General features: G+C 41.9%; 1 protein-coding gene across 4 annotated transcripts in view; it reads left to right on the forward strand.

Moving 5' to 3' along the window:
- The window catches only part of LOC128892926 (uncharacterized), a 211412-nt gene that overhangs the window by 170065 nt on the left and 14433 nt on the right, over window positions 1-26914 (forward strand). For all 4 annotated transcript variants that reach the window (XM_054153580.1, XM_054153579.1, XM_054153582.1 and 1 more), the window contains 4 exons: window positions 13326-13393; window positions 13480-13740; window positions 14392-14610; window positions 17741-17981. In XM_054153580.1, the coding sequence (XP_054009555.1) occupies window positions 13326-13393; window positions 13480-13740; window positions 14392-14610; window positions 17741-17981 (789 nt within the window). The remainder of the gene's footprint in view (window positions 1-13325; window positions 13394-13479; window positions 13741-14391; window positions 14611-17740; window positions 17982-26914) is intronic.

Raw genomic sequence — 26914 nt, forward strand, 5'->3', positions numbered from 1 at the left:
GTGCTGGCAGCATGGCAAAGTAGAAATTCCGAAATAGACGAGTTCCCGTTGGAAGCGTTCGCATTTGCAGCTACCCTGGAGTATTCGCATCCCTCAGTGTCGATCATGCGGAGGTTTCCACGAGCAAGAAGACGAAAAAGGAGCAGACCGACACCGTTCGCCGACATTTCAATGCAAAAGCATCCTGCCGCAAGGATCTGCTCGCTGCTTATTTTCTCCGGCTACGTTCGAACGTTTCTCCATTAGTCTCGAACGTTTCTTCGTTCCGCTCTCTTTTTCACATGGAAAATGGCCGTCGAGCATTCCGAAGAAAAGCGTGGAAGCTCTTCCGTCGGCCTGATTTTCTCGAAACACTCGCCGGCCGTCCCTCCGTAAACGAATTACGATCGAGCGTGTGCGTCACTTAAAAAGATCGATAATTGAATCCGGGAGTGCATACTGGCCAGAAGTATTCCCGATAACGTCGTTATCAGCGCCGCGTTCCGAATGCTGGAAAAGAAAAATTTCCTGTAAATGGCGGGGCTGCCTTTATGAGCGCGCCTCGTCGAGAATTTTTAACGCGCGCAGCCCAATTGTAATCGTCTCGAAACGATTCCTGGAGGGACTAACGGGACACTAGGGATTCCGAGTCGAAATTGCACCGGCACAGTTTTGACAGCACTTTGTATATTCACTCTAAAGCGTCCTACGTGATTCTAAAACCCAACTGCGAAGGCACACTTGGGCAAAAAGTATTTAATTGTGTAGACATTGCAACGATCGAATACTGCTATACTGAATAGTATCGTTTGAAACACTATGGAGGCACCACCATCGCAATGCTTATAGTCTAGCAACAGTTTACATCTTCTGCAACAAAAGGATAGGTAGCCAACAAATAATTTGCTGCGTTATCGAAGGGACAAGTCTCCTCTCCGAATACCACGAATAGGGATTCAATTCTAAACGTTTTGCATTCCACCGCCGTGGATGCACATGCAAGAACGCATGGCGGCGCACGACAGATACGGGGAAAAGAACTACTCGTTGATACAGCCAGGTTCTGGATGATTACGAATCTCGTGAAATTCTGGGAACGCCACGATTCGTGCCTGGGGAACGTTGTTCCCTAAGGAGAACCGATCCCAGTCCTTTCAAACGGCATCCAACCCTTCAGATGCTACAGGGATGGCTCGTGGAGTGTCTTGAATCCTATAAAGCTCCGTTGGGAGATCCCGCCACGAAGCAGCTTGCATTCTGTCCGACGCGACGTGCAGTTGCATGTATATATACTTCGGCATTGGCCGAGTTAACCTAAATGATACATTAGTGAGATCCTCGGGCCAGTGTGTGTAAGCGTTGGTAATTTTGAAATTTACGCGCACATCGGCTAACAAATACTTCTGTGTTCCATTCTACATTAAATTATCTCAGTATAGTAGTAATTAACTATCAGATCATCCTACGTCAAAGAGACCACTCTCTCTCTCTCTCGAGATCAGAGGTTTTGGTAAATTCATGTCGATTTCGAATTTGTTTAAGAAACATAAAACGTAGTTTTACCTCAATATAATTCAATAATAATTTAATATAATTTCTAAACGCTAAAATTTTTACGATGAATACTCGCAGGCAGTTCTACGTTAATCCATAATTGACTCCTCAAAGCCAACCACGTACTCTAAAAGAACTCATCGCGGCACGATGCAATTACTATAGTCTTTGTTATAATATATTGGTTGCTTCTCCGCGGAGCTCTTTTTGCAATTTCGGCTGGTTAGCTATAAGGTCTGTAACGAGTTGCGTCGAGAGGATATAATAAAACTCGAGGCAAAATTAGCCCTCGAAGGTGGAGAAAGGGCGGAGTTTTTTAATTAGAATCCCATCGGGGGCTGCTCGACCTCGTTAATAGATTCTTTTTTCCAGGAAACTTTATAACGGGGTAACAACGCCGCGGATAGAGACGTTTTCAAATTTGCATACGGACAGTAACGGTGCGCAAATACCACTACCGGGTAGGTTAGGTTGACATACTTACTTCAAACACTTGAAAACAGTAGACGTTGAAGTCGATACTCTATTAATATTTCAACCCATTGTTATTGTAAATTAAGAATCAAATTGATAAAATTCATGGATCAATTCGACGATAAGCGCTCTGGTTTCCCGACTGCTCTTGACGAGTGAATAATGTAACGCACGAGAACGAATAGATTTTTGGGGGGAATTAGCACGTCAAAAAATCGCGCGTTTCTGTCCGAAAAACCTTTAATCTTTAACGTTAAATCTTGTTTGACTGAAAGTTTAGTTTCCCTTGCTGCGATGTTTAATCCTCTATCCAACGTGATACCAGTAGCATTATTGAACACGCGTTTATCCTCGTACCATCGACTCTGTTCCCACGCTGTTTGAATTATTTCGATCGCGTGGGCGGCTTAAAATTCGCCCTTCCCATCCCTATGAAATGCTCTTTCATATTTTTTGCTTGCCGTCACGGTATCAAAATTCATAAAAATACATATCTCTTTAAATTCGTCGCGAAAGGTGAGCTCAACACCTAATACCGCAAAGCATCCTAGGAAAAAGTGGCAAACGATACCCAGAGTGATCATTTTTCCACTGGAAAATAAACTGGAGAAATGCGTTACGCGCATTGGTTAAACGAATCGGCAATATTGCATATTTGCTCGGTTGCTCGACGAAACTATCTGAATTATTTTGATTTCGCGTGCGACCGACCCTTTGTAACGCAATAGGTTTTCGATGTTACACCGACGCGGCGCATGCAGCCTCAAGCATCGAATTTCCAAATTCTCTGCGCGCGTGTCCGCTGTTTTCCTCCGCGCGATTTCCCCTTTCGATCGCGAAATAAAATCTGCCCCGACCTACAGGCGGCAACAGAATCCCGTTTTACCCATTTTCAGGCCGAGGAAGGCGCGAAACGCTTGAAATGCGATCTACAAAGAGCATCATGGGGCTCTTCTGTAATCGTCAGTAAATGTTCAAAGTACCGTCGACGCATCAGCCACGAGAATCAAAAATATTCATTAGTCTTCCCAGTTAAAAGTACCAGTAACTCAATAAAGACTGCTCGCTGCCAGATTTATTTACGTTTATCGCCAATGTTTGCTTTCACATCGGAAGTGTGCAAGAGCAAACAACGTTTTACACTAGTAAACCAGGCATAATCACGGTAATAATAATAATAATAATTAAAATATCACGTATTGCCTTTTCTTTTGATTCGATGAAAATTATTGGGATTTACGATTAATGTTACTGCCGATACCAAACGATAAATCTCCAAAATGATTGTTCTTGAATGAAAATACGGAAAGTCTTGGCGCGAAGTGAAATTTCACGAATTGAATAATCGCCTGGAACGGTTCGTGCGTTCCATTGCGCTTTACTCTAAATCATTTCAGCAACAATTTCCTGTAGGGAGTATAATCGCGCGCTGCATTTCACCGCGGCATAGAGAGCACACGAGAACACGTTCGATTGGAGCTGCACACGCAGTCGTGCAAATTATTGCAGTCCGTATTAAACGCGTCATGGACACATCTGCAAATTAAAACGTGGCAAGCGCAATTTATTCTTAAATTCCCAGATAATACCTATCGCGACCATCGGACTGCGTAAAAATTGAAACTTAATCGACCATATCGCGTGCAAAGACATTCGAGTATTCCTGGTAAACGTATTGACTTTGTCAACGTATTCCATTTTAATTTCATTGGATGGAATAAAGAGAACGTATTTCAATCTGCTCGACTTATTCTAACGAGGAAATGGTTTTTTGGCGTCCGCCTCCAATTGTTTCGAAACTTTGTATGAATGCAAAATATCAAAGAATATTTGCAGTTTAAGTCAAAGTTTCTCGTATTATTTTTTGGTTGTTTCTTCTACGTATTTGTTCAGCTCTTTATGGATCTTTATCGAGAAGATTTAATTCGTCGGGGATCTATCGAAGAAAAATGTTGATCCGCAAGTTTCTAAGGAATTTCAGTGTATCTTCTGGTAAAATATTCCAGCTTACCGTAAACCGTGAGGTAGGAAAGGTAATGCATAAGCTGTATCGATACAATATCGAGATAGAGTTTGGCCATCCGGAATGCCGCTCGAGGCGGAGAACGTGGCGAATTATGTATCGGGCGTGCGAGATCTCGCAAACATAACCTACGACAATCACTTTCTACACTCCTACCAACTGCACCTAGCTACCACAAGTATATAAACTATCGCTTCCCAAAAGGACCAAAGTTTCGATGGAATTATTCAACTGGCAGTTTCGATAAGCCATGGCTGGGGGAGTAATTTATCGACAGTTAAGAATTAATACCTCAAACCCGTAATAATGCACGGTTGGAAATTAAATCATAGCCCTTCGATTGCCACGTCACTCAACAAATACAATTCATTTACTAGACTTAATCATTAATATTGTGGGGATGGATAAGAAATACTGCGACTAAACTCCCACGATTAAACTTAACGAAGCAAGAGTGTTTGTTGTTTATGCATAAATATCCGTTACAGGAAAACGCGAGTCGTGCGTTCTATATGTTTCGCTCACGGTCGTGACTCGTTAGTGACGCGTTACTGACTCGATACTAACTGACGACTGATTGACGACTGCCGTGTCCTTCCAGAATTCATACCTGGCTCAGGACACGGACAGCGAGTCCGGAAAAACCCAAGTTCGCCAAATGTGCGAACGGTCCTCGGCGGGCTCGAACGCCTGGGACCTACCTGACAAATTGCTACCATAAGAAACGAAAAATAAAATTAGAAAGCGGAGGCCTGGCCTAATATTTTACAATATTATTTTTACATGTATGAATGTAGTCAACATCATTAATCCTTTATAGATCAATGGTACTCGTTGTTACCATTAAGGAAGGGGTGGGAATTTCGTATTTTCAAGTTTCTACGCTCATCCAGAAAGAAAAGTGAACAAAAAAAATGCTTAGGGAGTTCTGCCCTATGAAGGGTTAATCCTACCGAACTCAGTAAGATGGATTTCATGGAGATAAAAGTGTAAACGTCGTATCGGTTTTCAGTCGACGTCTAGATGCACAGGGGTGGTTAAGGGGATCCGCGACAGGATCTCCAGAAGGCAAAATGTCTGGTCCGCACGTTCGTTGCTGATTGACGTGGTTCACATTTTGTTTCCGAACTCGTAGTAGATCCCAGAACTTTTCGATAACATCGTAAGCTCCCGTGCAAAAGTTTGCGCCCTTCCTCGAACGAAAACGGCACGATGGAGTCGCCGAGGAAGTCAGAGATTCACGATTTTGTTACTGGATTATTTCTTCTCGCGAGTTTTTCCGATAATGCCTCCGCGAGGACTAGCACTCGATATTCCTTGGCGCTCGACTTTTTCCATTCCTATCTTTACCCTATACTTTACACTCACCCTACCGCCCTCTCTCCGTTACACTCTTTGGATGCGGGGAATTTTATTCTGGCAATAAATCCACTTTTTAATATCAATCCTAAACAGGCGCCTCGAAACAAGTTAAATTAGGAATATTTAATGTATTACGCGATTTAGGTAGATCCGTTTAGAGTATCCCCTGCATTCTTTCTATGGTTCCCGCTTTGTATTCGTTTCGGTGGCGCAGCGTTCCGCCATCAGCGCTGAGATCGCTCGTCGCGATACCGGGTGCTGCGGGGTTCGCGCGCTCGCTTAAAATTTAATTCGAATACAAAGCCTTGGCTTTGCGGTAGTTCCCCGGGCCGTGATTGGTCGGCACCTAAGTTTAAGCTAGCTGGCTTTAATTCCGCGTCGAAGAGCGTACGTCGAGGCAAGCTTCGCTCGACACTCGTAATCCGACCTGAATGATGTTCGACCACCGATCACGCGAAGAACGCTAGACGGATGACGGATTTGCCACCGGAGTGAAGCTTTCCTCACCATAAACAACAGTGAAACTTTCATATTAAATCATATACAATCAGTTCTATAAGTAGTCGTACCCCCAGTATCCATCAAAGAAGTTTGTCTAAATTATTTAACGTGTAAAATATAAATGTGAAATACCGATCGAGTATTCCGTATCGCGAATATAACAGGTGAGCCGCCGAAATTGTTAAAAACCACGAGCGTATCGTTAAAACAGGATCGGACGATAATTTGTCGCTTTTAGTCGCAGTCGAATGCGTGTACGCGTCGCGGCGCCCTCGCGGGCGTCGTTAGCAGAGACCACGGAGTGGCGCGCGTATTTACGCACTAGAGGAATCAATAAACCATGTCCGAGAACCGGTTTAACCGAGCGAGATGGTGCCAGCCGCCATTCGAGTGGGCGCGGAAGGGTGAAACTGACCCTTACACGCCATTCGACTATTAGACAATACAAACAGGAGCACTGCCGTTGATCGTGTCTGGCTAACAACACGTCCAATACTTTTTTTTTATCGTACCTACTGTTTACCAGCCTGTCCTATCGCGGGAACAACATTTTTCCAGGCTGTCGAAAAATTGAAGCTCAGATGTTGAGGTACAGTCCACGACACTTGATTAAATGCAATATTTTCTCTATACTGTACTATACATGATCTCAAATTAATTAATTATAGTTTTGTAAGTTGTACTACGATGTATATTTAGTGATATAGAGCCAATCTTGTTGCCTTTAAACCAATTGAAATGAACAATACGTTCCGTAGACAGCAACGCAAGTGGAATTAGGCAGTCATGGTCAGATGCGTCAGAGAAGACGTGCCTTCACGTGTATGAAACGAATTAAATTCTTCCGAGTAAAATTTACGATATTGATAATAACAATAGAGTGAACCCAAAACTCTAATATCACAATCTAAAAAATGGATATTGTTTGAGGTAGTTTTGGGTGGTTTGCAATATCGAATACTTTTGACATATTTCTTACGCTGACACTAGAATGAATTTAATGCAAACGATTGCTAGATAAATCCGCGATTTTTCTTCGTCGAATTAATAGGTTGCGTAGAAGCGATCGGAAGAGAATAGGACGGCTCGAGAATGACGCAAGAAACGAGCTCCTTCCAATCTCTCGCCCTATCCCTGTTCTTCCGCCTCGTGCCGCGTTATTAATCCCCGAGCTCCGACGAGGCATCCAAGTTATCGAGTGGCTCGGACGAGTTGACTTTAACGGGGCCTCTCGTTAAAATGCGAATACTTGACTTAACGTAAGCGGTCCGTCTTAACGGCGAAATAAATACGCTCCATCTGGCTTGTCGAAGAAATAGCAACGGAATCGTACGTTGCCTGCAAACGATGCAGTATTACGTCGTTAACGATATATCTAATTAAGTACTTCCTATTGTAACCCCTTTGCGAATTTATTGGTTAAAAGAGAAATATTACATTCTTTAAAACATGATGTTTCACTGCTGTTACAACACATGATGTTACAAATGCTGATTGTACCAAAGCTGCAAACATGGCTCTGCCAGGTCAAAGTGAATCATTTTTTAAACGTGCCACGAACGTGAACCGAGATTTATGTTCTTCGTGACCGTTCTGCATAAATCCGTGGTATAAACAGACGGTCGTTATCGATCATTTCGAGCAGCGAATAGTTTTCTACTTTTTCTATTATTATCGGCAGTGTCGCGATTATTATTACGTATTCAGGTATCACTAATGGTTATAATTAATTTATGAACACGACGAATTTGCTGATATTTCCATGAAAAGCACGTCGAAGAGCGGATTTCACCTAATGAGGACATGATAATGAATGCACATAAGCACGATCAATCGAATAATAATTGGAATAATTCTAACTCGTTATACACCCGCTGGAAAAGAAACAATATCCAAGAAAGTATACCACTGTTAATCATTAAAATTTTATCTAAAAGAGTTATTCGTTGAACGATCAACAGAGATGCGAACGTATTTTTCGTGAAAGGATGAGAAGGTCATTTTTCATTTGACAATTTTTGCAGTGCAGCTACCCCTGTTCATGACTATCAGTCCATCGATAACATCGTTGTCATTACTCGTGGATTGCAACGCTGGTACAGGGAATGAGCTGCCTCAGCGCGACCGTTGTGATTTATTTATGCGATCACATCGAAAAAACACGACGACGGTTTTATTCGTTGACCTGACGCGAAAACCGTTTCATAATTTATTGTCAATTATTCACTCCGCTATATTTTCGTTAAACACTCAACCTCCAAGATTCAATTTTCAGGCAATAAACGTTAGTTTGCATTTTTCAAAATTCCATTTATTATAAACAGAGCAACTACAAATTAATATATATAATGATTAATAAATAAGGAATAAGACCAACGTCTTTTACTTCGTGAAATTTCATAGTATAATGAAAAGGAGAAGGAAAGATCTCATCCAGGGTGAAACGATTGCGTACATTCCAGTTCTCGATACGTTCTCTGGCTTTTTCGACGAGCAAGAATTCTCGCAAGTTTTTATGGGGAACACACAAACTGTCATGCAATTAAGATTTGGAAGGGACTTTCGGAAAGAAGGGACGTCGCTGCGTATACCTCTTTTTCAATTACACTGTCACTTACAACTTACGTTGCGATTCGGTTACAGCCTCTGTCCGTTAATGGAACTTCTGTGTAATTGGAGTGGTTCCCTGTGAAAGTTCCGGTGAAACGTTTAATCAACATTCTCATCAACCCTCTCCGCGCCAGGGAAACGTGTTCCCGTAATAACGTATAGATAAAACTTTCACTTTTTAGTTTTCTATTTCCGGAAGAAGAGACCCGTTTTCTTTTTACACAGAGATCGATTATGTGCGATAACTGGCGTTAACGCTCTATTTCACCCATCTGAATTTTCATTCCTCTCTGACGTTATAACTGCCCCATATTCTCGTCGAATATATAGCAAAGTGTTAAGTAGTTAGCCAAGTGCTGTCGTAAAAAGGAGGTATTCGAAGCCGATTTAATTTGAATCCATTTTAGGTTTCAACTGGCCACGGTTCAGGTAGCACGAGATCTTCATTTATTTATAAGTGACGACCTAAAATTATACGCCTGAAATATATCCTGGAAATATACAACCATAACTTAGGTCAGTAGGTGAGATAGTTTCCGTTTGAGCTGTGACTTGGAAATCAATTGACAACATTTACTGGACAGTAAGACATTCGCGAACACATGCATGCCGAAGCTAATCCCACTTTGAACCATAATCGGATCAAAACCAACTGATTGTTTGAGGCTACTTCAGGTTAATCCCTTCCACTCCGATCGACTACAATGTCAAGACAAGATCTCATCGACTTGTAAAATGGGAATCAAAATTTAAAAATGTGGAAATATTCTCGGAATATATTATTAAAGAATTGAATATCAACACTTATAATACACACCTTTGTGTTATTAGGAACGATATACAAGTTTTCCAGTTCTTAGATTATACGGGTTGCAAGTACATTACAAATAGGATAATTTTATGTAATGCAAGAAAACAACATTTCAGAAAATACGTATTTCGTAGTTTCATCTATATTTATACAAATGAATTTCTCTGAAAACTAATTATATATTTCTGCTAATCACGGTTCGGAGTAAGTATTCATCGAACACAGTAATCGTGAGAAATTTTTCTACATCGTTATATCTGTTAGCTGAAATAACTAAAAATTAATTTCTGGCGATAGTTACATTAATTATTAACAATGTTTCAAGCAACGACCGAGAATATGACTGGGCTGTAATGTTACAGCGCGCGGACTATCTCGTCTCGTGTGCATCGCTGGATCCAGCTACAGCTAACTATAGTTTTTGGAAGAAATCGAACTCGAAGTTTCCGTAGCGCTTGTTCGTCAAAGCCATGGCGTTTCTTTCCGTCCTTGCTGGAACGAGCGTTCCGCAACAATAGAAAAGCGAGGCGGAATGATTCGGTGGAAGTTTAAGAAGAAACGCGCGGTGGTGTTGCTGAAACAATGGTCTGCACAGGGTGTCGGGAAACTTTCGGATATAATAAGACGGATTTTTGTTTCGCGGAAGTTGCTCGGTGCTGAATCCGAGTGGCTCTTGGTTCTTGAAAGGTGCGAAAGTTTACGGGGGTTTGGGCTTAAAATGATTTTGCTGTTTAGACTTGTCTCTGTTTGGAAAATTGGAGAGCTCCGGTGGTTTATGTTTGCTTGAAATTGTTGAACCGCGGGAAGAAAGTTTACGTTAATTTTAAACCTGTGTTATTATTTGCAGGAGTGTGCGGGAGTAAATGTAAACATTTAAACTTTACACATGCGTTCCCTTGCTAGCTGTAAATACAACGTCTAGATAGAATGGAATTTTTATTGTGGCTCGTAAATTTTTATTGTGACTGGTTGAATTTCGGCTAACAGGGTAGAGAGAACCCGCCACGTGGAGAATGTTTGCAACGTGGTAACGTTTAGAAACGATAACTACCTGAAATTTGTTACGGGACGTGGTTTATTCAACGAAAATCTTTAACAGTCCAGTCACTTTATAGTTAAGTATTGAAATATGTTTACATTTCAATCAAGTCCTTACAAGCAATGCGGTCGATAATCTAGAATATTTTGTCGGTAGAGTAATGTACTATGGAGGTAATGTAGAGAAGTCGATCGATAAAGCAAATTGATGTAGCGGCAATGTAGAATACAAGTCGGTAACAGAATCTATAAAGTAAAATTGAAGTCTACGCTTTCGTCTAGATCAGAACTTTGCCTATTTTTGGCATAAAATCGCTCTGGAAATTCTGGGAGTAATTAAGTTTGCATCGACGGATCGTCTCGGACGTCCAAATTCATTTTCGCCCGGTACGATCCTGCTATCGCGATTTTCAGGCAAGCGCAAGGGATTTTGATTAAAAATTGAGCGCGTGTTTTTTTGTAACGGTTCCCATCGTGCTGGAAAAATTTATTCAGGTGTAACGAGTTCCTCTGTTACGCGAAAATTGTTTCCCCCGTACGGGGGCGGAAATTTGAAATATGGAAAACAGAAATGCCCGGAGTCGTGAGTCGTCGTATTGTCGAACAACAGAGATTTCGTATTTTCATTTTCAACGTCGTGCAAGCTTTTAATATTCGCAAATACGGATAAAGGATAATGACCGAAAGTGGCCAATGTTTGGACCCTGCAGTCAATGTGCAATTACAGGACGCGTGTCCTGTAATTATTGATTTACTTTTCATCTTTATCGCGCGAATAGTTGACAAAGTAAACGTGACAGAGGAAAGCACGAAAGTACTGTTATAGAAACCTATTCTCAATTAGAAATTTGTTGACGAATTTTTAATAGTCGAGGACTATTAATTGCCGAGGCCTATAACGATGGCAGTATAATACAAGTATTACAATGACAGGCGTTAAAAAGTGAAAGGATTCGATGTTCTACGACGTTCCACGACGTTCCTCGCGCTTTTCCGACGAGAGATAATTAGCTCTAATTGACTCGAAGAAATTAACGATCACGACGGAAGCAACGGCGAAGCCTGGTCTTCGCCAGACTGTTGCTGCAGACACCGTTTAATGTTATTTTATAATTACCGATGATGCAGATGCACAGTTGATTGGATGACGGTGCGTATCCAGATGGAACCACGTCGACCGTGTTAATTGTCGCGTTATCGATTCAGCGAAGCTTAAAAGAGACTTCTATTCGAGTCGTCAAGATAATGAACGCTCACGAGAGAAAGAAAAGTGTTTCTTCTTTCTACTTAGAAACGCGTTCTCTTCATGTTTGTCTCGATACACAGATGAAAGGTTAACTTCGACAAATTTCTCGACGAATAATTATATCCGAGCATGGCCAGCTGATCGGTTTGTAACGACTTTCAATTGGTTTTTTGCTTTTACTTCCGATTAAAAGCTACCCCTCTACCGCTCGGTTTCAAATAATCGTAGCAACGATTTCATGTTCCGAGGAAACAAGATTTCAGCGTATTTTTACAAGAAAAATAGCTGATGTGGAATGCAGAAAATATTCGTAAAAGCAACCGATTCGTAAACGCCAGGGATTGGTAAATATATACGTGTCTTTGTATTCTTTTTACCAACCATGAACCATTGATAGCATCCGTGTATTTGTGTTTTGAAACATTTCAATCCATCGATGCGTGTATCGACGTTTGCCTACGCATACATTTGACACATATATTTGTCTTTCGAGTCTACTTTATGTTCTTTCCATTGAAGCCAATTCAGCGTGCGGTACATTTAAATGATGAGTGACTCTCGATAAACACACGGGAATACGACTCGTGTCGCTTACAGTAAAAGTTGGGTCGTAAAGGATTTACGAGGATCCGCAGTTCTCTGCTATCTCAAATAAATTCGTATGTGACGGAAGGTATATCGGATCTGACGTTAATTTCTTATACGCAAATGTGCAAGAAAATATTTTAATTGAAAGTAACGCGTAGGTTTTATTCGACCGATTAACTAATCGAGCACGAAATTCGACGATATGAAGTGGCTCACTAGGGCCATGTGCAGGTGTCCAAGGAAAATCTTGGAAATCCAACGTGAGAAAACCAAATTCAATGGTAAAGCGATCCATTCGAAGGTGTCCCATCGGCAACTGGAAACAAGTACGCGCAAATACTCGTGGCGCAAGGTTGCGCACACATTCCACGGGCATTTGTACACATTGTAAAGACAAACTGCGTGGCGGAATAGGGACAGCCGCGGCGGTTACGAAGGGTGGAACAGGGATGAATGGAGTCCAAGGGTCTGGGGTCCAAGTAGTATCGCGTAGCTACTTAAAACTTTTGGAGCTTGTCTTGTGTCTCTACTAGTTGGCACCTTGCTTACTTAGCTCCGGTTTACAACTCCTACCTCTTCCATGGTCTCCTTCTCTTCTTGGCTCTGCCTCCCCCCACGCCCTGCGAATGTTCTTCACTCTTGATGCCTCTCCCACTGGCTCGAGACGAAGTTTACCTTTGTTTCTGTCCGTCGGTGCGATATACTTCTTGGCTAGCTCTGCGATTATTCCGGAAAATAGCGCCACTGCTGCAGCTGCTTCAATAATTCGGGGATAAAGAGTGTTAATCCTTGAATAGTTCTCCCCGAGACGAGAAACTTGGTGTTCGTCGAATGTTTTACACAATTTTTCCTCCATAGTGCTTTTTATGTAAAGGTTTCTATGTATGATTTCTACATATATACATATATACAGTCAGTCCAATAAATATTCGTAACCTCTGTGTCTACCAAATAAATTTTTCTTTATAAACATATATACGTGTAAGGTTGTAATAATTTATTTGGAAACGTCAAACCTGTAATTTTAGTTAAAGAAATTTGTTCAATAGACACGTAGGGTACGAATACTTGTGGAACTGAGTGCGGGTAAAGAAAATGAAGCAATAGTTTCTAATGAAATTTCTTTGGGTTACTTCCAGCGCGGAGAAGTGTCACCGCTGCATAGTAATGCACATGAAACACTCCAATGTTCTCCAGTATAAAGAAGGTGAATATCGAGATTCTTAAGTAGGAAAGAAGAATTCTCTTCTCCAAAATGTCTTCTCACCGTTTTTTTTTTTCCTATTCTTTTAGCCTATTGCATGATCAACTTACCGAAGCCCAGCCTATCGGCGACGTGCAGCGCGTTGAGGAGCGACGCAAGTCTCATTTCCTTGTTTCGCACGGGAGCTGCTCCCATGCCGTGTCCCTTCAAAGGACCCCTAGAGTTCACTTACACCTTCGGGGATGCGGAGTGCAGTTCACCTGTGTCCACCGCGGAGACCTGCACCCAAGAGTCTCGGTTGCTTCTGCGGTATCAAGCATGCGCTAATGTTATGTCCTCTGAAAGTATGGGTGAGTAGCATTTGCAATTATTTGTAAAAGTCCCGAAAAATATTTGATTCTTTTTCTCAATATTTTCACGATCGTATACCTTCGCCAATATTTACAACATATATTTTATCGAGCAGAACCCCAAATATAAGAATGGAAACGTGTACTTGGCACGGTCACAAAAAACCAGACGCGCCGCGACGTCTCAATTTTTCACCGGTTAATAATATTCTGTTGCGACGTTGATTAACACGGCACAGGAGACCGGTGACGGTCAATAAAGCGTGCGGCGCCGCAGTAAATGATTAATGGCCTTGTCAATTACCATTTGTTGCTCGGCTTGTCCAAACGATTTTCCGCGATTATTACTATCGCTATCGTGTAAACTGGACAGTCCTGGCCGGGACGACAGCGCGCTTATAATTCATTCCCGGCGGCGGTGCACGGTTTATTAACGGGTTAGAATATTTCCGTCCATAATTTTCGGCAGTGCTCGTCGAACGATTCGGTCTCCATCGTGATTGGCGCGATTATGCGTCATCGAGTAATCGATGAAAAGAGAAACTGGATCAGATATGCGGTTTATCTTAATTAATCTTATATTAATGTTGTTTTTGCCGCACAAGATTTTTAAAAACTTTTTAACAAATTATCATATTTTTTTTCTTCTAGACATGGAGTTGGAGTGTTTTGCCACGTGGAAAGAGGGCAGCACGCACAACTTGGTGGCACGGTTGCACGCAGCACGAAAAACTAACGACGAAGACAGCTACAGATGTTTCATTTATCAGCAGACATCGAACAACTCGTGGAATCTGGCGCAAAGTGGCGATGCCGCTTGTACGGGCTTCAGCGTCAACGATGCTGCCAGAACGTACAAAATGAAGCAGAGTGAGTACTTTACATATCACCGAGTGGTACACAACCCCTTATGTTACCTCTATGGACTCCATTTTGGTACCGTCGCGAAATTCAGATCAACCCATCTTGCGGGCGAATCGAAACCGATCTGGTGCTGCCTTGGTAAGCGAGGAGCTTGCACCTTGGTATGACGGAAACCGCGATTGGCGATGGGAACATCCTCGAAGAACGAGAGCGCATAAACTATGAGGGTGTCTGTAGACACCAGATCGGATTCTTGCTCTGCATGCTATGCAGAGGCGTGCAGCGGTCGACGTCGAGTACTTGGAGTATTCCATGGCATCGCATAGCTACACGTATCCTTACCAGATTGCGATGATTCTGGCGCTGCAGCCACGGTTAACCAAATTGTGGTGATGGCTCGAGCCGTCGCGTCGGATCGACGCCAGACATTCTTGGAATTGATTTTATCGAACGTTAAACTCCGGCTGAATCTTTGCCCGTTGTCTGACCGGATAGAATGGAATTTCAGCATACGAGTAGACTGGGAATGTCCACGATTTTTATCGCTATTCCCGTACGACATGATCGTTAAATTGCTGAAACTCCGGTGAATCTGAAACGTTACCGCATTGTATCATACTATATTGTGAACGAGCTCTCTTCGCCTTGCACTGGACGAATGCGATCGGATCTCGCTGCATTCATGGCTCTCTGGGCAATATTTTCCACGCGTTGGAAGACACTTGATGCTGAACATTTTTTTGAATATTCCTCCGTTTTGTTGTTTAGTATGATATTTTATAAAACAATTGACAAGCTAATTGCGTATAAAAACATGAACGTTCCACAATTGTTTGTTGCGCGAAATATAAATTCTTAAAAAGAAACTTTTATTCTTCCAAGAGATAATAGGCCCTTAACCGCGATTTGAACTAAAAGTAGAAATAATCCTGCGCTCCGTGACCGAATCAAATCACGTTTTAATGCATGGGTGGATCGACGCTAATGGTAATAAAATTTCCAAATTTCGAGCGCAACGACGCAGGGGGTTCGATCCGCGAGTTAAGCAGCTTAAAAATTTTTCAACGCCACGGCTGCAACATCGGCCCGGATGTTTCGTTAACGCCGTTCCCCGGCGTTGGTCTGCGTTTCCATTTAAACTTTCCAGAAGGCAGATTAGCCCCGGAATCTCGAACGCCCCGCCGCCCCTTCCACCGCTTCGGTCGGAAGAGAACATTACTCACACTAATGTCCTTTCGTCGCGATTTCGTCCAGGAGAATCCTGCGCCAAAGATACAGACTTGGCATGATTTTGTTCGTTTAACCTTCCACAATCTCTAAGCACGCACGGCGAGCGTAGAAAGTATTCGTACAGTGAATAATTTCAAGAAAAAGTTGGTAAAACTCTGTCTATCATTCATGTTTTCAAATAAATATTTATTTCGAAACATCAACGCTATAATTTAATTTAAACAAATTCTTGAAAACTGATAGGAATAAGTACCTACAAACGTGTTGGAAACTTCAGGGCGCCCTAATTTCCACGCAGTGCGTAAACTCTAGAACAACGTGAATTTTCGGCCTAGCCTCTCGTTTCTCATAAAATGGAAGAAATATTTTTTATAGGACAGTACTTACCGGCACAGTGTTGTAAATATATCGTTCTCCGCCTTCGAGTTCAGAACTTTACGGCTGCTGGTTTTTATACTTCGGATCCAGCGTCGTTTAGCACGAAACGTCGGCGCACGGTTCTGATTTGCATCGAACTGCGAATGCAATTTCTTCTCGAACAAAATACGACGGAACGGGGATGAAATAAATTTCGGCCGAAATAAAGGAACATGCGAGACTGTAAATTCGATCGGGCAATATGACAGTCTGAAAAAGCTCGGAACTGGATGATAAAACACGTTGGTAGACAGATATCCAGTAGTATTGCACGGTTTGTGGTCAGACGTACGTGTCTACTGCACAGCTGGTTATCACTGTAATACTATTAATTGACGACGGTACGATACAAATTGTTCGATACGATCGTTCTTTTAGGAAATGAGAAAAAATATGTGATAAAAATTCTGGAGACTTGGTCATAGATAATGCTCTATTAAAAACCATGTAGTAGTATTACTCTATACTTGGTCAGACAACGGTATCTTCTCTACATGCCTTAACATCGCTTACTATTACTTTCGCAGAAATATGCAAGTAATAAATATATTTGCAATTCTATTAATTTATAGCCTGACGCAACTAAAGACAATAATAATTAGCAATAATAAACAGCAAATATCTTTGCTCAAATTTCTAAAAAATATGTTTTAAATTCGGTTTGATCTTCCGCGATGGAGTAGCGTAGGAAAATTGTATCGAAAAGATAGGAAACTTTGTCGCAGTAAATAGCATAGAACTTATAACGACACAGGAGGAATGCGATGCTCGTCCATAAACGTGCGTCAGCTTTGTCGTCTGCAAACAGTTATCGTGTCGATGGTCGACTGCTCGCAGCTATCAATCACTGTGCACGAATTAATGGTCCGTTAAAAATGCACAGGCGTCGAAGTATGCAGTGTACTAAGAGGTGATCGATGTATCGATCGGCCGCGCAATACCGACGATCTGCAAATGCTTGCTTAAATTATTGTGTGCTCAAAAAAAGACACGTGGAATTCTGTTTTACTCTCGACACTTGGTAGTCCCTATCGTTGTTCTGTATTGTATTTTTCCTTCCCAAAATAAATTATACCGACGCAAACTCATTTAAATACGCGAATAATTGCGTCCATTCTACCATCAAATTAAGGAATAATTTTGTACTTTGAAGTCAAGTCACAACGGCACGACTTCAATTTGAAATTAAAATTTCATTAAGTCTGCACCACTGTCGAAGGTATTCCAGTTTCTTTCGTCGTTCGTCCCAATAGAAAATCGACTCGACAGTCGTATAATTGTATGTATAACCGACGAGCAAAGAAAAAGGACAAAGTTTACACGTAGTTTTCAGCGCGGGGATTTGGCGAACTCGAAGAGTCGGAAATGAGTTCTTAGTTGTATTACGCGTTTCGAGGTTGGAAAAAGTGTTAGTGCATAATTAAACTTGCTTATTCCACGAATCAGTCCATAGTAATATTTATTAACGATAGTTTCCATTTTTTTTCAGAGAGTCAAACGGAATACTGCAAGTATCCATCCTGGGTGGTAGACAATAAACTATGGCTGGCCTTGGATCGAATAGCATCTCGACTTTTGACATCGCCCCACAACTTGACGATAATCGATCGAAAAGAGACTCGTCTCGTTTGTCATTCGATAGTCTCCATCAACGATCGTCGTTCACATCACGACATGAATCCTGACAGGGAGAACCAGGTGATGTACATCGCGAAGGCCACTCTCGATTGGTGAGTCATTCAATTCTGACAATTTATATTAATTGAGCCCTAATTTTCCTTCTTGCCACTTGTCTAAACACATCTCTTAATTTAAAAAAAAATGAATCGAAACATTTATAACGTCGGTGTTGTTCCTGGAGTACAGGGAACAACGTAACTGCTCGAATGAGGCACATACCGTGTAATCGCGACGGTATGCCGCGATAATCCTTTCACTGCGTACCGAAGACACTCGGCTTCGCATAAATAAACAGCATGCGCCGGATTAAACACAGGGATCATCTAGTTTCGTGCTCATTTCGCGCAGGAACGCAGGTCGGAATGTCAATATACGGAGCATTCCGGAAATGTGTTGGTCGCGCTCTGCACTAATCGTACTGATGAAGGTTTGAACCTATTAAAACTGACGACTGGATTGAGCCTATTGGAAACAGTCCAAGTCTGCAACTGTCCAAGTATTCAGACCAACCGCAGCAGAGTTAGTTTTAGGACTGATGAGAGTTTAAAGTTAAGAGGAACAGGATTTACTTTGCACTACTGAGAAGTTCCAACGTTTCATAGGAATTTCGTTCGTGAATCGTTGATTTCTGTTCGAGGTAAACGTAATTTTGACTTTCCACTCGCAACTGGGTCAGTTTTAATGCTGGGAATATATATCCATGCCCTCGAGCGTTTCATTTTTTACTCTGCTCGCAAGCACTAAACCTAATTTTCGAGGTTGAACGTATACCGAAGTTTAAAATTAAGAGGGACAATCAACTCGAAACAACGGAAGAGTAATAAAATGTTTGAGCGAGTGGCTCGTTGAAGATTGTAAGCAACTGGAAGGCGGCGTCCATTTCCGAGTCAGTGGAAAATGAACGTATCTAGACGGACGTAAAGTACGCTACGGTAAATTAGACGCGAAATCAAATACATTTGTTCAATTGCGCTCATTTAATATTATTTTCAAGTGCATCGAAGCGAAAGAAAGTATCACGATTAATATGTTCTGTTAGGATCAGGAATTTAGATAATTACAATTTGTTTATAACTTGTCTTTTCGCAATAATTATTAAAGGCAAATAGCTTTTCCTTCCTTATTAATGTGCGAGGGCAACAATCTATTTGCGGGAACCTTGTAATGATGTATAATTAGAGGTCTGTAATTAGAATCTGTTCCTAATTAAGTTTGTTTTTAATTATAAACTTGTCACATCAGTACATACCTTCCGAAGGGGGGAGAAAGGAAGAAATAGCTACCCTTAATAATCACAATTATTACATATAATTTGTTTTTGTCTTATATCGAATACAAATTGTTATTTAAGAAACTATTTATCGATTGTAAGTTAACACAGTGAACGGAAATTACATTTTTCTTCGGCAACATTATACAGTCCAATGTGTGCATCGGCTTAAAATCGATACTCTTAGGACTCTGAAAGTTTCAGTAATACGAACCCGTGCATGGTCAGACGGTGCTTCGTTCAGGTCAAAGGTTATTCTTTTTCCTTTTCACGGAGTGGTTACGGTTTCTTCCCTTCTACCTCGCAGTATAAGAGTTAATGATGGGAATTTTCCGAGCAGTTCGATGCTAGCTTCAGGAATTCATTCCCTCGAACTATTACACTTCCAATGAAAAATAACTTAAACTCTCTTTGCACGTTTTAGAGTTTTCCATACAATCCTGGCACACTTCAGATTTGTCCATGCATTCCTCGTTCATTATATACTTTTTTCGACATACTGTTCTAGCATTGGATCGGCGTAGCCATCCATCAAACAATGAGTTGGTCGAACGAAGATCAAATGGCAACTTTCCTCCCAGGAACTCGCGTTTACGGCGAGACGTATTCGGCGACCGCGTAATCTTCTTCAATTCTCCAGTATCATTTTCTTGCTAGCTCTCGCTCCCCATCCGTCACGAAAATATGAATTCGCGAAACCTGGTGCAGAAGATATAAAAGAATACCTCCTCCTCCGTGCGCGCGAGGGGGCTGGAGGGCCAGGCAGAAAGAAACTCTTGCATGGTGGTTCTCATAAAGTCGCGAGCTGGCGCGTAATCGCGGGTATATTAAAGCGCGAGGAGATCAGGCTGGAAGATTTCACGGAATAAGAAGAGAAAAGTTTCTCTCGGTTACAGAAAGAACGATAGATAGCACGGGGAAAGGTGAGCGCATGCAGACGGGAGGACCGAATATCCTCCTCTTTTGTTTCGGGCTTATTAAATAGAAGGAAAGGTGCGGGTGGTAACAGTTCCACTTAAATTGACGATCAGCGAGTGGAACAGATGCGCTGCTTCGATGTAAGTGGTCTAAAGTTGAGCTGGATGCGCTTTTCGAACCAAGAGAACGTGACGTGTAAAAGCAAACGTATAAGATGAGAAAATTAAAAGAAATTCGACGAGTCGTCCAGGGCATCGCTACCCGTGGACGTTACAAGTGTCGTAGCCGTTAACTCTTCCGTGTAATTATTACAATGTTCGCGGTTGAAACGAGGCCATCCTGCCAGCTATTTACAGATCGATTAAAACGTCGGCCGGCCGTAAGTATTCTTCGTGGCCGACATGAAAAATGGCTTCCCGTCACGGAAGCTGCTCCATGTATATAATAACCAACGGCGGGGACGATATCCTCGCGGTAAATCATTGCAAATTCATTTTTCTCTCCTTGCCAGTTGTTTCTCCTCCGTTTACATCTTCCCAGACCGTCGTTTCTGGCCGTCGAAACGAAGCTCTTGGAGATTTATCGCGCGATCAGTACCTCCCGGTTGCTCGATCGAACCCTCCCGATCGATCTCGCCTTCAAGCCTCGAGATAATTTATGCAAAACGTTTGACGATAATGGAGCGCGTCCCGCTTCATCATTCGTGGTGCTTCGGTGTATTTAGCCGTCGTTCCTTTGACAACTTGGACGTAACTTATCGGCTTTTAATCCTTTCTAATTTTCGTAATATCGCTGATGCGCGACCAGGGTTCAGATGTTCCACCATTTTGCTAAATTACTCCGAGCACGTTATCCCTTGTGCTAATAACGGATCACCGTTCTCCACAATTCTTCACGCTCCACAATATTCAAAATAACGCACACGTATGTGCCAGGATCCCTTAGAAGATTAATTTATAAAGTGCTCGTGACATACCGAAACACTATACATATTCTGCTCTGTTGCTTACTGCCTCAGCTTCGTTTTGGTAACTGGCTGGGATAATAAATTCAGCGAATTCGATCAATCTAGCGGGTCCTTCGTGAGTTAGGAGCGTTTTTCTGCACGCGATACAGCACAGATATTATTTAGTCGTGCGTCGCTTAGAGGATTCGTGCCATTGCCACCGTTATTTTCTCAGTAATTATAATGCAACTATCCCTGCAATCCGTATCTCTTTCGGATCGTGTAATTACCTCGGTAAAACTCTCGATGCGAAACAATTAAAAGTGTTCCTCTACTTTTCTACTACACGAAACACTCGTTAAATCTCCTTCCCCTCTCCTCCTCCTTTCGCCAATTAAAACAAGATCAACGCGCGTATAACGAGTGATCAAGTAACTTTTCAAAAAACGAGTGTCCGAAAATGGCCGGTTCATTCGGTTCAAGGACGATTCCAGAAAACATAGATCCCAGTTCGTCAGGGAACAAAAAGTAAACCGCAGCGACCAATCGATACGCGACGAGGAGCATTTTTGCACGTGTTTCGCGCTCGTAACGGCCGTTTCGCAAACCGGAAGCCTGTAACAAGCGTCCAGCAAACACGCGCCGCGATGTAAACGATTAACCTTTCGTCGGACGTTCACGTGTAATTGTTATTAGCGACACAATCGCGGGCGTAGGCCGCGCAGAACTGGTTTCCCTCTACTCTGTGTCTATGGCTGGTACAACATAATGTAGAGCGGTTACAGTACATTGATAAATATTCGGGTACCCATTGTGCGAGCCACGATCGATATTCGACAGTGTGCTCCTTCCTCTGCGAGATTTATGATGCAAACGATAGCATTGTAAGAACCTGAATAACTTCCTGCAACTTAATGTGACAGACGTTGAAACGATTTCCTCGAGGAAATTAAATTCCACGCCTATTCCGATACTTCTTCGACGCGTTACACCCTTGTTCCACGATTTTTCTACACATTTCAGACGTAGTCCGCAATTATTCTATCCTTTTTCTTTGCATTCCATAATTATTTCACAATTATTTACCGTTTCGTAGGAATTCTTGGGTGACCCTAATGTCGGCAACATAAATCAGATTTCATTCCAGTATGACCGTAATGCACGGTTTTCCTTAAGTCGCCATAACTCTGCGAAAAAGTAGCCGCATCGAAAAGAAACAGGATTTAGGTCAAATCCCAACGTTCAATCTTCTCTCGATGAAAGTTAAGGAAATAATTAAGCATGTTTAAACGATGTAATACTTTATTCCACGATTGAAAGCCGAATTTTCACACGACGAATAATGGATAAACTGTTGGCTAACTCTTACTCGTTACTACGAAATTGTTTTCTACGCGAGAATTTTGCCCACGACTGATATCGTTAAAAATTTACAAGTTTCCCAGACGCTTGCTCTCGCATTGTTTCATCGCTGTTCTCTCCGAACCGGTTCGAGTTTCATAGTTTTAAAACAAATCTTAAATTCCCGTTTCCGAGGCCGAAAGTAGCGAAAAGATTAAGCGGCGAGTGGAGAGCATATTTTTGCAGCTCCGTCCGAGACATCGCCGAGAATTAAGAAACTTATGAGTGTCGAGACGGAGTTATTGAATTAGAAAAGTGCTGGTATAAATATTCCCGCGACGAGATATCGATATGGCTCGCTCGCTGAGAAACGTGCCGGTGCAACAGGAGGGAACCGCGTTCTTATCGGGGAGAAATGTTCTTATCGTGACTATATATCGTGCCGAATGCCATAGTGTACCGCATAAAACTTTCGTTCGATTCAACGCGATCGAGGAATCGAAACGACTCGGCGAATCTATTTTCTCGGTGAGCTCGCTTTCGACATTGTTACCGTGTATTACCTCGACTTCCGGTGCTTTCGCCTTTCCAGATAAAACGGATGAACGTGTTTCCTCCTCCAGCTCGCTTCCTAGATGTTGTTTACCCCATGCTCTTCGCTCGATACGCTACTTGTTTTGCAACAATAATTACAATTTGCATCTACGATATACAGCCAGTTTCATAAGTATTCGTCTAAAGTAAGAAATATAAAAATCTGGCTTCTCTGTCTCGGTTTCTCGTTAATAACCACAAGCGCTGGTCTTGGAGGAGTCGGAAAATATCAGCTAACTTCCTTTGGGAAACGGTTGAAGCGTGTCGTTCGCGATAGCAATTGACGCGTCGTCGGTCCCTACGCAGCGAAAAGGACTTCTGGTAGATGTCACAAGTCGGTTTCTGCGAACAAAGGGCTTCATATGCAACGCTAGCGCGGAGCTTGCCTCCAGGACGAATGCATCAGACTCGCAGGCGTTGCGTAATGAGGAAACCATTCCAAATTGTCATTAGTCTTAACGTGTTCCCAGCTACGTACGTTGTTATCCGTGGAGAATAGGAGGATATACGTTCGGACAATTCAAAGCCTAGGCTTACCGTGTACACCAGTTGGTACATAACAAAGTTGGAATCATTAGCTTGAAGCATTAGGTGGAATCTTTGAAACAGAGAACGTACCTTTTAAGAAAAATCTGAAGAAACTATGGTGGTACAATTTTTGTAAATATTTAATCCTTACTAGTCTCTGTAATTTATAGGCATTTGGACGACCTATGTTAATCTTCTAGACTCGCAATATCGACACATGAAACGCAGGCTCTTGGAAAATCCAATGAATTTCACTGATTCGAGATCGTCAACGTCCTCATAGCTTCCGCATCTGGCTGATTGCTATACGCTCCTCGGCTTTTACGGGCGCCACGTAGTTTCTTGGGGATTGAATCGCCAACAGTCCTTTTTCCATTTTTATTTCCTCGACGTCTCGCATACCAAGCCAGTCTTAGTAATTCCGATCCGCGGTATAAAACTGGAAGATCGTTATAGAGACTCGAACGCTGACCGGAAAACGAGTAATCTCCGACCTCAGATTATTTACAGCTCGGAATTCCCACCAGACGTATCCAAGTGTTTCCGTTCCCACTGCAATTCCACGCACAATGGAACGTCAATTATCGAAAGTACAATTCGTCCAACTATTAAAGGACCACTTTATGGACGCCCGAGAATAGTGTACTTTGAAGTTCCGTAATTATGCGAGAACCAGCCGCGTAACGATCTAAGAATGAACCGTTTCGAAGCTTCAAGCATCGGCTTTCAAATTCTGTTGAGCTTTTTTACTGAATTTTTGTTCAACAGAGCGGTAAACTTTGGAGTTTGCACTTTGATCCCACCTTTTTTAACGAGGCCATAATTTTTTTCGCGGAGCTATCGCAATTTCAAGCAAACCCTGCACCTTTTTGTACCACATTGCATTCACCATGTCAGCAATAGTATTACCCAGGGTTTACCACGAGGAGATGCGTGATGTAATATATATGTGTGTGTGTGTGGGGGGGGGGGGGGGATTTGGAATGAGCTTGGAATTCTGAAATAAGTTTGGTGTGATTTGCTATACGATCCTTGGAATTTGACATTTATTTCATACACATTCAAAGCTTTGACAATATTTGCTTTGTACCATCATTAAAGCCTCGTTAAGAAAATAGGGAACATATCGTTTCTCTCTAGCATATAACTCTAAAACTGACTAATATCTAAGTTAATTTCCTCAATTAAAGCATCTTCAGAGTTTCAATCGCAATCCAGGATCTTAAAATAAAGTGCCTCCACCCAATTTCGTCGAAATCTGGACCATTCTCTTTCCATTTTCTCCCCTGAAATCTCTATAAATGTCTGAGCTTGAGATTTTATTTGCAACTTATTCGTTCGCTTGTTTCCACTCCAATTTAATTTTCGTTTCCTTTCGAGATGGAAGAGGACGTTCCTTAAAATCCTAGAAAGGAAGAAACGATTTCCTGTCCGCGAAAAGAAACAATTTCCTTAAGATAAAAATAAAAAATGACGGGACGCTATAGACGCATTCAACGTTGACGAGAATCGCTCGCGATGCGCGTTCGCTTGGTAAACAGATAATCGTGAACTTCTTTCAATGGTTTTACGATCGCGATGTATTTCACGTCGGCAGCCGTGAGCAACGCTGAGGCCGATTCCGCACAATGAAAAGCTCTGCCTTCTAACCATTAAGGTCGCATACACGGAATAATAAAAGGTCACCGGAAACCGCCATAATAAATCCTTTTGAAAAATTTCCACTCGGTACGAACTTGTTGGCAGAAAATTCATTCGCGGCATTAAAAGATTTCCGAGAAATTTGCAGCGAAATCTAATATAAAACTACTTAAACATTTCACTATAATATTCGCGATTAAGGAATTGTACATTATTTTATACATTCGCTTTTGACACCTCGATCGCATTCTCTTCAGAAGCGTCCTTTGAGACACGGCGATGCAGCCGCAACCTTCACAGCTGCTGACGAGTGTTTGTCTACGTGGTCTAATAACGGTCGTGCTTTCCAGTTTTTTTTTGTAAAATACTTCCGCTATGGTTGGACGGTATTAAGCGGTCGATGCGCTCGATCAAAGCTTCTGTTTATGCATATTGTCCGGTCTATTGAATTCAAAGGAAGATGCGAGGGGTAGAAGGGAGCGAAAGGAGCGACTTACGAGTCGTCTAACCCGTAAATACTTGCACTTTGTCCAGGAGTAGGACCTACGAAACGAAACATTCGCGCGCGCATACACACACATACACAACGGGAACAACTGTTTAAACATAATCGAGCATGTTCTGGGTAAATACGCGAGCGCGCTGTACACTGTTCTATTTCCACGCCGATTCTCATATCACTTTGTTTCACCGTTACCCACGGATGATTTTTTTTTTTTTTTACCTTCTTTTTTTGCTCGCTCCGATATATCACCGGCTTTGTCCGCTTGCAAAGTATCTGCTCTGCTGGTGGCGTTCATCGATTTATGAATTCGTCCGCGACGCCCGGGCGAAGATGTTTTTTCGTGGCACATGATACACAGAGGGAAATAATGTATGGTTGGGACGTTGCGAGCGGGAGAAAAATGGTGGAAAATGGTGGCGATCCTGTGTAGGGCTAGTTTGTAGATACAGGGTACAAATAGTGGTAGTATACTACAATTGCTATTCAGGCTGTCCCATTTATCATGCACGACTCGATGAAACAAAAGATAGGTTGTTTCGGATCATTCTCAAGTTCAATTTCTGGATCATTTGAGATGTCACGAGTAACGGCACGGATGCTGCGACAGGAACTGTAATAATTACACCTTTTGTGTATCCTTCTTTCCAGTGCGCGATAACTTTCACGTTTTGTTTTGCAGTTGTCTGTTTTATAGCATTTTCTGTCCATCGTTTTTATATTTCGTATCATGAATTCTGTATTTATTTTAGCGTGCTTCACTTTTTGATATTTTCTCCCGTTTTTCGATATTTCCCGTCGCGTATTTTTCATTTACTCGTGTCCGTTTCGAACTTTCACATTTTATTTACAAAGTTCCAGTAGTCCAGCATTTGCCATTTTTTGTTTGTTTGTGCACGCCTCTGACAGCACGATGATAGAATTGTTTAAATAATGCTAGCGTTATTCCATAGGTATGGGAGTCATGTTATAGGGATAACTAGAGTTTCATATCTGGTGATAATTTTCAAGATTCTGTTGTTTAACTGAATTGGCAAAATTAATCAGGGAACAATGTACACATAGCTCTAGCTTCGAGGAAAAGAAGAAAGGAATTTAAACTAGGTTACTTAGTATCGAAGATCAACAAAAGCATTCGCAGAGTAATAAAGTAAAATTTAGTTACTGAACGTAGCACCATTTTCAAATTGATTCCCAATTCGTTCCCTGGTTTTGTCTCGATCCAGAAGCGCGTGTAAAAAAA

The sequence above is a fragment of the Hylaeus anthracinus genome, unplaced genomic scaffold, assembly GCF_026225885.1.
Source record: "Hylaeus anthracinus isolate JK02 unplaced genomic scaffold, UHH_iyHylAnth1.0_haploid 2, whole genome shotgun sequence".
In the NCBI taxonomy this organism is placed as follows: domain Eukaryota; kingdom Metazoa; phylum Arthropoda; class Insecta; order Hymenoptera; family Colletidae; genus Hylaeus; species Hylaeus anthracinus.